This window comes from Nothoprocta perdicaria, unplaced genomic scaffold (assembly GCF_003342845.1).
Source record: "Nothoprocta perdicaria isolate Ctin4 unplaced genomic scaffold, notPer1 scaffold_121, whole genome shotgun sequence".
Classification (NCBI taxonomy): domain Eukaryota; kingdom Metazoa; phylum Chordata; class Aves; order Tinamiformes; family Tinamidae; genus Nothoprocta; species Nothoprocta perdicaria.
In genome coordinates this window covers 2,392,398-2,402,949 of record NW_020454328.1, presented here as the reverse complement: position 1 = coordinate 2,402,949, position 10,552 = coordinate 2,392,398, and the positions used below count along the sequence as shown (strand labels likewise).

Below are 10,552 nucleotides of genomic sequence, written 5' to 3'. Positions count from 1 at the left end.
TGGGAACATGGGGATGTAGGGATATGGGGCCACAGGATGTGGAGTGTGGGGACATGGGGACACAGGGGTATGGGGACATGGGACCACAGGTATGTGGAGTGTGGGGATATGGGGACACAGGGATGTAGGGGACACAGGGGCACAGGGACATGTGGCTACAAGGAGCTGGGACATAGAACATGGGGACATAGGGACGTAGGGGCATGGGGACACAGGGATGTGGAGTGTGGGGACATGGGGACACAGGGATGTGGGGGTACGGGGACATGTGGCCACGAGGCACAGGGACATGGAACACGGGGAAACAGGGATGTAGGGATGTGGGGACACAGGGATGTAGGGATGTGGGACATGGAGCCATGGGGATAAGGGTCAAAGGGACGTGGAGCCACAGGAGATGAGGATGTAGTGACAGGGGTAAAGGGGCACGGGGGCATGGTGACACGGGCACATGGCAACAGGGGGACATGGAACCACAGGGACAAGCAGCAAAGGAGTTGAGGACACGCGGACACGGGATAAAGGAGCACGGGGACATAGGGCCAGGGCTGCACCGGGTCTTGGGGCCCAGGGGCCAGTGGAGCAGGGGACGCGGGACCCCATGTGCAGGGGGACGTGGGGAGAGGGGGGCGCGCGGGAGCCCTACCCGGTCGGACATCATGGTGGCCACGGCGTGGCCGATCTCGCCGTAGCTCACGTGGCGGCTCTTGGGGCCCAGCAGCACGACGAGGAAGCGCACGGGCAGCGGCACCGCCAGCACCGCGTCCAGCACCGCCGCCTCCTTCAGGCGCACGAAGGCCAGCACCGGCTGCTCCAGGGCGGGCACGGAGCCTGGCGGGACCGCGGCGCCGCGCACGGGACGGGACAGGGTCACCGGGGCACGGGACGCGGGGCACGGACACGCAGGGACGCAGGGATGTCAGGGCCAGAGGGATGGGGGGGTGGGGAGGCAGTAGCACAGAGGCACGAGGACACAGGGACTTGGGGACAGGGGGAAAGGGGGAGCAGACGTGAGGGACGTGAGGACGCAGGGGCGCAAGGACATGAGCAGGTGGAGCCATGCAGGCCATGGGGACGGGGAGTCATGGAGACACTCGCCCAGGGCATGGGGACACAGGGAAGACATATGGGAATGGGTCACAGGAGGGGACCGGGAGCAGAGCCAGCAGCACGGAGCGCTGGCAGGAGACAGGAGAAAAAGAGAGAGGAAAAGGCAAGAGAGGCAGCGAGTGAGCAAGCAGCAGCAGGGGCACAAGTCAAAGCGCTTCCCCGGGCACCCATACACTCACCCACGAGCACCAGCGAGGCCTCGGCGTCCTTGGGGACCTTGCCGGGGAGCAGGGGCTCGGCCGCGCCGTGCTGCAAGGCGGGGAGGCCGCGGTGAGATGTGCACGCTTGCCTGGAGCGCACGCACCATCCCGCACCTCCGCGTCTGCCCAGCAGCATGCAGTGCGTGCATGTGTGTGCAAAGGTGCATGAGTGTGCATGACACTGAGGGGATGCACGCGTGCATGTGATGTATAATGGTCCATGCGTGTGTATGCATGTGTGTGACATGCCAGGGGGGCATGCATGTGTGTTGTGCAAGAGTGCGTGCATGTGCATACATGCATGCAACGGTGTTTGTATGTACATGCATGCCTATGCCCAAGAGTGCATGCATGTGGAAGTGCAAGGGCACGTGTGCATGCATGCATCACACAGCAGTGCAAGGTCACATGCATGTGCATGCACGTGACAATGCAAAGTTGCATGTTTTATGCATGTGCATGGTGGTGCAAGCATGCATGCGCATGCCCAGGACTCTGCAGCAGCATGCATACACGTTCACACCTACAGATGCATGCATGCACATAGCTGAGCACCATGCACACCTGCACCCACCGCAGTGGAAACCTGCCCCGTCCCGCACCCTCCTCGCCCGCTCGCCCACCGCCAGCAGTGACATCTCCATGGGCTGTTGCTCCCGCGGCACCTTCTCCAGCTCCTCTCTCCTCTCGCCCTTGCTGGGGTGCCTGCACACAGAGGGACACGGCTGTGAGGCGGGCACGGCCACGGCGCAGCGGGGCTGCGGGGACACCCCGGCACGGGGCCCTACTTGTGCTGCAGCAGCAGGGTCTTCAGGACGGCCTTGTGCTCCTTGGCCTTCACCTGCCCCTCTTTGACCATCTGGTCGACCAGCGAGCGGGCAACGTCCTCCAGCGACGTGGCCGCCACGTCCAGGAGCACGGTGCCTGCGGGGACAGCGCCCGTGAGCGCCGGGACGGTGCCGCCGCCCGCCCCGCCGCCCGTCCCGCCGCCCCACCTGTGCCCAGCGCCCGGCTGATGTCCTGCAAGCTGCGGCAGGTCAGGAAGGGCACGGGGCCGCCCTCCTGGGCGTCCTCGTCCAGCCAGAGCCAGCGGCCGGCCTCCATCCAGCACTTCTCCGTCGGGCGCAGCTCGTGCAGCTCCACGTAGCCCTGTGGCCGGAGGCGCCGCTGTCACCGTGCTGGGGCGCGCGGCCTCCTCCGGCGTCCCCGGGGACCCGCGGTGCCCCGCGCAGCACCCACCTCATGGGTGTCCCGCCGGGACACGGGCCGCCTGCTCCCCGCCGCCTCCAGGTCCACATCGGTCTCTGACGGAGCTGCAAGGAGCGGCAGCCCCGTGAGCGGGCCCGTGGCCATCCCGTGTGTCCCCCGCCTGCCACCCCTGTCCCAGACCCTGTTGGGGAATGCTGGATGTGTCCCTCACCTCTGGCACCCCCATCCCTATCCCCRTTGGGGTTGTTGGACCCACTTCCCCATCTGCTGTCCCCATCCCAGACCCCACTGGGTTTGCTGGATGTGTTCTCCATACTTTGTCCCCATCCCAGACCCAGCTGGGGTGGCTGGACCTGTCCCCAACYTCTGTAACTTCTATCCCAGACCTGCCTGGGGTGGCTGAACACATTCCCCCACCTGTTGTCCCCAACCCAGACCCCCCTGGGGGTGCTGGGCGCGTCCCCTACCTCTGTCACCCCCACTGCAGCGCCGGTTGGTGCTGCGGGACTTGTCCTCCCTTCATCACCCCCTCCCCGGGTGCCGGGCACTGCCAAGGGCCGGGGCTCTGTCCCCGGGGTCCCCAAGCCGGGCAGCAGCCTCTCATGGGGCCATTGCATGCCAGGGTCACCGCGACGCTGCCTGCGGCACCCGGTGCCCGCGCGGCGCCGGCCCRTCCTCACCACGGCCCCTCCATGTCACCACGACACCCGGTGCTGTCCCCAGCCCCTGCCTACCTGCGTCCCCCCCGTGCGCTCCCCGCTGCCGCTGTGCGCGGGCGCCCTATAAAGCCGCGTGGGGCCAGCGCCCCCGCCTCGCGTGCCCCGTAAATGCCAACGCGCTTCGTCTTTGCTGACTGTAAACACGGGCGCGCGGCCGCCCCGGCGGACRGGTGCCAAGGGGACGGATGGCCCTGGGCATGGGGCATCCTGGGGACTGATGTGTCCCCTGGGTGCACAGGGTGCCCCCTGTCCCATGCACAGCCCCAAGCCGTGCCCAATGAGCCACAGGGCTYCTCTGCAGAGCCAAGACGATGCAGGGCCCCCTGCAAACTGCCCCCTGAACCGGCGCCGAGGCCTCATGCTCCGCATCCCAACCGGACCCGGCCCGGAGCCGCCTGGTGCCGGCTGCCRCCTGCCGCCGTTCAGCGCCGAGTGGTTCTTGTCCTCACCCCAAACAAAGACTTTATTTAGCGTCAATCAGCAGGCGATCACGGGCAAGTGGCAGCGGTCACCCGGCGGCGGGCGCGCCGGCGGCCCCGACGCCAGGGTGATGGGCACGCCGGGGCAGCCCAGACGGCGCCGCGCAGCCGAGAAACCCCCGAGGCTCCAGTTGTGCCCCCTTCTAATGCCTGTAGCAGAGCGGGCGGGAGGGAGGGTCACTCACTTTGCCCCCCAAGACGGCGGTGGCTCCCCCGGCCCGGGGGCTCCCYGGCCGCCCGCTGGCTCCCGTCCAGGTCATAGGATCCCCGGTGGCTGGGCAAATACTGGCTGCAAGACACACGGCAGTGGTGGCGGCGGGTGACCCCCGCGGGCGGCAGGGACGGCGGTGTCCCTGCACGGGGACACCGTGGTGCGGGGGGCGGCGGGACTCACCGCAGGGGCGCCAGCTCCTTGGCTCTCGCCCTCCACAGGGGCCAGGGGCTCCCGGTGCCGCTGCCAGCGGCCCCTGCACAAAAGGCTGCGGCGTTACCGTCACCGCGGCCACCCCTCCCCAGGCTCCCCGCAGTGTCCTCGGCCACCCCCCGGTGCCACCTGCACCCTGGCGTTGGCAGCACCCGCGGCCGTCGGGCTCCGCTGCCTGCRGTGCCCTTCCCTGCCCCTAAAGGACGGCGGAGGCTCCCGGTCGCCCCCAGCCGTCAAGCGGGAGCYGGCGGGAACCAGCGCGGAGCTGAGCTGGGACACGGAGCCAAGCGGGAGGCACGGAGCCGGCGGGAATGAGCACGGGGCTGGCGGGAATGAGCAYGGAGCCGAGCTGGCAGGAATGAGCATGGAGCCGGCAGGAATGAGCATGGRGCYRKYGGGAAYGAGCACRGAGCCGAGCTGGCAGGAATGAGCACRGAGCCGGCGGGAATGAGCATGGAGCCRGTGGGAACGAGCACGGAGCCGAGCCGGCTGCCGGGCTGCTGGAGCCCGATACCTGGAGGCTGGATGTGCCACTTCGGGCACTGCCTCCAAGTCAACAGAGCACAAAAGCCCTGCGGGGATGATCCCAGTGGGACCCTCTGGACAAGGACACATGACAGCACTGGGAGAATAAATGCCCATGCTCACTGCTGGGAATTGTCCCCSCTCCTGGCAGAGGGAAGGACGGAGCCCAGGACTGGCTGCCGCAAAGTCGGCATTGCAGCCAGCAGTGGGAGCTGGCACCTCCACTGGCACCAGTGCAAGGGGCACCACTGCTTTTGGGTGGTGGGATCCTCCGCGTCACCTGTGCCAGGCTCCGTGGCACTTTTGCAGTGCTGGTGCCCATACAACATTAGTGCCCGTGCAGCGCTGACACCCTTGCAGTGCAGGATCCTTGCAATGCCAGTGCCCATGCAACGTGGCTCTCTGTGCAGCATCTTTGTCAATGCCCTGCTGGCACTCACACAACTCTGGTGCCCGTGCAACACTATCACCTTGCAATGCTGTCACCAATGCAATGCCACCGTGATTGCAATGCTGGCACCTACTGAGCACAAGTCCCCATGCAACACTGACCCCACACAACACCATTGCCCATGCAACACTGGCGTCATGCAGCGCTAGTGACCACGCAGTGCCAGCACCCATGCATGTGTGGCACCCATTCAATGTCGGCACCCATTCAATGCCAGCACCCATGAATATGTCACCRATGAATATCTGTCACCCATGCAATGCCAGCACCCATGCAATGCCGGTGCCCATGCAGCCCTGGTGCCCATGCACATCATGCCAATGCAATGCCAGTGCCCATGCAGTGCCGGCACCCATGCATGCCTGGCATCCACCCCTGTTTCAGCCTCCCCGGCAGCCAGCGCAGCCACTCACTGCTCATCTCCCCCAGTGAGATGGATGGGGTCCGTATGCCAGGGTCTTCGTAGCCTTCAGGGTCCAGGTTTTTCCGCATCACTTCCTCGTAGTCGTCCTGCGGGCGAGAGGAAGGTGAGGGTGGGCAGGGGGTCCCCGGCTCGTGGCCGGGGCCGCGGGCGCAGCGGGGGCCAGGGCCGCCGGCGGTGCCTCCCTACCTGGCCTGGCCCCTCCATGGCTCCTCGCAGGGCCCTGCCGTGGCCGCGCTGGCTCCCAGCACTCAGCCCGGGGGCACCATAACCCCGCGGCCCCGGCTCTGCGGCAGGCGGCACAGAAAGCACGTTAGGACTGGGGGGGGGAATGTGGGAGGTTGGCCTCCTCCTGGGCCTCCACTGCGGCAGAGCTGCTTCCCCCAGGAYGGAGCCAGGGGACGTCCCCGCAGTCCCGACGTGTGGGACACATAATGGGCTCCCCAGGCGCTGCAAAAGGTCTGGGGGGGGCTGCCCTGCGCCCGGCCCGGGGCCTCCCCTGGGAAGAGCTGCCCTGTCCCACGGGACGTCCGGGCGCCGGCAGCGGGATGGGAACGGAGGCACCAACGTCAGGAGGAGGCTCTGCAGGGACATCGGGGCCAGGTCCCATGGGACGGGGAATGAACCCAGGTCCTGGGAGGGGGGGTGCCTCCAGGCTGGGTCCCATGGCCACCCCCAGGTCATGACGTGCAGAGAGCYCCATGTCCCCCTGGCCCAGACCCAGCTCCGGGGTGAGCAAGGGGGAAGCGAGGCCCGGAGGGGCTCCCGGAGACCGCCGGGGGCAGGAGGGAGCCAGCACCCCCAGCACCCAAGAGAGCCACTGCCCGCCCCGCCGCCTGCCCCCGGTGCTGCAGGGTGTCCCGGAGCCCCTGGAGCCGCCGCCCCAGCAGGGCGCCCACGCGGCCGCCCCCGGCACGCGGGGCCTCCCACGGGTGCAGCCGCGGCCACGGCCGCGCACCCGCAGCTGCCCCGGGGCAGTGCCCGGCGACACCGCCAGGGGGCGCCCCTCTCCCACGCCACCTGCACGGCGTGGGGGGCAGCACCGAGGGGGGGCCCAGGCGTCCGGGGTGCCCCCATCCCCCGTCCCCCCAACCCACTTCCTCCCTCCTGTCAGGGGAACCGAGGGGCGCTGCGGGCGCCCCGGGACCCCCCCCCCTCAAAACCGCAGCACCCCAGGATGGGGGGCACCCACGTCGAGTGCGGCAGCCACGTCGCGGGGGGGCGAGGCCGGGGGTGGGGCCCGGGGGTCCGAGACCCCTCGCTCTCACCAGGCGCCGCAGCAGCTCCGGGCCGGGACGCGGGACCCGGCGGGACCCGGCGGGGCCGCGGGAGCCGCCCCGGACCCGCCGCCTCCTTCCTGCCCCGCCTGGCCACGGCCGCGGCCGGGGCCGCTGCCCGCTCCGCCAGCCGGGCCCGGGGCGAGCGCGGGTGGCTCCGGTCCCTGTCCCGGCTGCGGCCGCCTGATAACGGCGGGGAGCCGCCGCGCTGAGCCCCGGCACCGGCCCGTCTGACAGCGCCGACCCGGCTCCACTAGCCCCGTCCCGGCTGCGCTAGCRCCGACCCGGCTCCAGTAATCCCAACCTGGCTCCGCTAGCCCCGTCCAGGCTCCACTAGCCCCATCCCGGCTCTGCTAGCCCCATCCCAGCTCCGCTAGCCCTGTCACCAGCTCCACTAGCCCTGACCTGTCTCCACTAACGCCATTCCAGCTCCGCTAGCACCAACCCGGCTCCATTAGCCTCCACTTGCCTCCACTGGCCCCCATCCAGCTCCTCTAGTACCTCCCCAGCTCCACTAGCGCCCACCTGGCTCTGTTAGACCCAATCTGGCTCTGTTAGACCTCACCTGGCTCCACTAGCCCTGTCTCGGCTCCTTTAGCCCCCACCCGGCTCCTCTAGCCCCTACCTGGGTCCATAGCCCCTACCCGGCTCCGCTAGCCCCTACCCGGCTCCGCTAGCCCCGGGTTCATCTCTGCTTGCATCGCTTTGCTCAGCCCAGCGCCTCTGCCAGCCCCCGTTGTGTCTCCGCTAGCCCCATCACCACCTCTGCTAGCCCTGGCTCCAGCTCCGGCAGCCCCATCTGCGCCAGCCCCCACCCCTGGGGGATGAGGCTGGGGGCTCCAGGCGGCCCCAGACCCCAGCAGCACCCGCAGCATCGTGGGGGCTCCACACGGAGCCCGGAGCTCCCACTGCCTCAGCACAGGGCACGTAGCTCCCGCACCAGCCATCCCGCCTGCATCCCACACCTTGCATCCCAAGGGTTCGGCGTGTAGTACCTAGCCCCCACACCTTGCATCCTAGGGGCTCAGTATAGAGTCCATAGCTCCCACACCTTGCATCCTATGGGCTCAATATAGAGTCCATAGCTCCCACACCTTGCATCCTAGACGCTCAGCACTGAACCCACAGCCATACATTGCATGGGCTCAGTATGGATCCTATACCTCCCGTGTCTAGTATGACTCCCACACCTTGCATCCTAGACGCTCAGCACTGAACCCACAGCCATACATTGCATGGGCTCAGTATGGATCCTATACCTCCCGTGTCTAGTATGACTCGGCAGGGGACTCCCGCCTTCCACCCCATATACCCAGTGTACCCAGCATGATGTCCATACCACCCGCCCCGCACTGGGGGTGCTGCCCTCCCATTCTGCTTGGCACTGCAGGAGGCCCATTCCATTGGCACCGCACGGCACCCATAGCACCCATAGCGCCAGCCGCGACGCCCAACGCGCCCGCCCTCACACCTACCGCCCGCGGTGGCTCCGGCGCCTCCGCTGCCCTGGGCGCTCGCGCTGCTGCCGGCGCCGCAGGACCGACGCGCCCGCGGCCGGCTCCCGAATGCCGAGTCACGCTGGGCCCCTAATCTGGAGGGGCCACCRGCCCGCGGCCGCTCGCCCGCCCTTGCCCCCCCGGGCCCCGTAAACAAGGTTATCGGGGCGCAACATCTTGCGGTGACGGGGACAGCGCTGGCTGCCTGCCCGGCCGCCCCGGCCGGCCCCGTGGCCCCGGCCGGCCACCCCGCTCCCGCCGTGCCCCGCACCCCCAGCCCGCTGCCCTATCACCCCCGTCCTGGGGTTTCCCTTCGGGGAAGCCCCGGGAATCCCCTTTCCGGAACTTGTTTACTGGGATTTGATTTTTTTTTTTTTTTTACCTAAAAAAAAAAATCACAAGATTCCTAGGGAGGCTTCCCCASTGGCATGGAGCCGAGGCAGTGGCAGGGCCCACGGGTGGTGTGGGGAGGACGTGTCCATCTGTCTGTCTGTCTGCAGGGAGGCTGCAATTCCTGGAGCTTCTCCATCCATGGACGTTTCCAGGGAATCCCAGCTGGGCACAGGTGCCGGGGAAGGTGCAGGAGAGCTGCCTTCCCTGCCCTGCTTCAGGGTGTCCCTTGGGTGCAGGGGTGAGACCCAGGGGTCCTCGGCTCACCGGGGGGGTCAGGCCCAATGTGCCAAATCCTCCCCCCAGTGGAGTCCCAATTCCTGCCTCAAACTGGCACGAAGAGCCCCAAGTCCTGCAGTGAGCAGGGGGCACGCGTGTGCACGTGTGAGCACGCAAGCGTGCGCGTGTATGCACACGTGTGCGTGCGTGTATCCATGCAGGGATGCGTATGGGTGCACACGTGTGCGTGCGTGTATCCATGCAGAGGTGCATGTGTATGCATGTGTGTGCATCCATGCAGGTGGGTGCCCCTGCATCCACGCAATATGCACGCATGTGCACACATGTGTCCGCAGGTGCCGGTGGGTGCGTGCACCCGTGGGTGCGCGCGTGTTTGCACCCTGAAGAGGCGCAGCGGGGCGCGGGGGGCGCGGTGGCCCCGTGCTGGGCGCTGCGATTAGCCGGGCGGCACCGCCCGCCCTTATCTGGGTGCTGCCAAGGCCGCCCCTCCCAGCACAGCCCGCGCCCCCAGCCCGGGCCCTCCGTCCCTCCCCTGCACAGGGCAGGATCGGGCACTCGGTGTCTCCGTCACCTCCCTTGTGCCTCTGTCACCTCCCTTGCCACCTCCCTGAGCCACCGGCTGCTTTGGGGATGCAGTGTTGAAGCGCACGGTTTTTCCCTCCCCTTTTTTTCCCCCCATTATTCCGATGGGGAAACTGAGGCACGGCGGCAGGGTGGAGGGAGGCCGGTGGCCTCGGCCATGCGTGGGGCCACAGTGGCTCCGAGTGGTGGCGTTTGCCCCCGGTCCCTGAGTGGTGACAGTGACACCCCACCGTGTCGCGGCACACACAGGGACGGGAGACGAGACACAGAGCGGCCACGCGGGGTCCCGACCGTCCCCAACGCGTCACCACGAGGGGCCGGGCCCTGTCGGAGCCCCCCCCGCGCCAGCCAGGGGCTGCGCCTGCCCCCTGCTCTGCTCCCCGCATCCTCCCCCTTCCCTCCATTCCCGTGGGGCCACTGGGGGTGCTGGGGGGCGGCGGAGGGCGGGGAGATCCCCCTGCCCGCCTGGAGCATCCCTATGGAGGCCGAGCAGCCCTACGGAGGCTGAGCATCCTTCCGGAGGCTGGGCATCCCTGCAGAGTCCAGGCATCCCTGTGGAGGCCGGGCATCCCTGTGGAGGCCACACATTGCTCCGGAGGCTGTGCCTCCCTCCGGAGCCTCAGCATCCTTCCAGGGGCTGCAACATCCCAACGGAAGCCGGGATCTCTCCGCATCCTGTGCATCCTTCCAGGAGCCGTGCGGGGGCTGCGCACGGCCGGGGGGCTTTTTGTGGGGGGGCCGGGGGGGGCGCTGAGCGGGCGGGGGGGTCTCGCCCGCCGGGGCCGCCTCGGCGGGCGCTGCATGGCAGCGAGCTGCATCCAGGCGGCCATGGCTCTGGGGCTCTCCTCCAAGAAAGCTTCCTCCAGGAATATCGCCGTGGAGAGGAAGAACCTCATCACCGTCTGCAGGTGGGGGGGCGGCGGGATCCGGCCGGGGGCGGCAAGGGGCCGGGGGGGGCAAGGGATCCCGGCCGGGCAGCCGGGGGCGGCAGAGGGGGCCCAAAGCTGCCCCCTCCATCACATCTTTTTT

General features: G+C 68.3%; 2 protein-coding genes across 3 annotated transcripts in view; one reads left to right on the top strand and one right to left on the bottom strand.

Annotated features, from left to right (window-relative positions):
• SLC4A1 (solute carrier family 4 member 1 (Diego blood group)) overlaps positions 1–5,786 on the bottom strand; it is a 9,771-nt gene extending 3,985 nt beyond the window's left edge. Inside the window, exons 1-8 of the mRNA XM_026054415.1 lie at positions 5,728–5,786; positions 5,531–5,627; positions 2,550–2,623; positions 2,306–2,459; positions 2,099–2,234; positions 1,934–2,015; positions 1,290–1,359; positions 647–831 (exon numbers count right to left, since the gene is read on the bottom strand). Of these exons, the coding sequence (XP_025910200.1) occupies positions 647–831; positions 1,290–1,359; positions 1,934–2,015; positions 2,099–2,234; positions 2,306–2,459; positions 2,550–2,623; positions 5,531–5,627; positions 5,728–5,745 (816 nt within the window). The 5' untranslated portion in view covers positions 5,746–5,786. The remainder of the gene's footprint in view (positions 1–646; positions 832–1,289; positions 1,360–1,933; positions 2,016–2,098; positions 2,235–2,305; positions 2,460–2,549; positions 2,624–5,530; positions 5,628–5,727) is intronic.
• Positions 5,787–10,324: 4,538 nt separating this feature from the next.
• Positions 10,325–10,552, top strand: part of RUNDC3A (RUN domain containing 3A) — a 5,514-nt gene continuing 5,286 nt past the window's right edge. For both annotated transcript variants that reach the window (XM_026054478.1, XM_026054477.1), the window contains exon 1: positions 10,325–10,431. In XM_026054478.1, coding sequence (XP_025910263.1) covers positions 10,325–10,431 — 107 coding nt within the window. The remainder of the gene's footprint in view (positions 10,432–10,552) is intronic.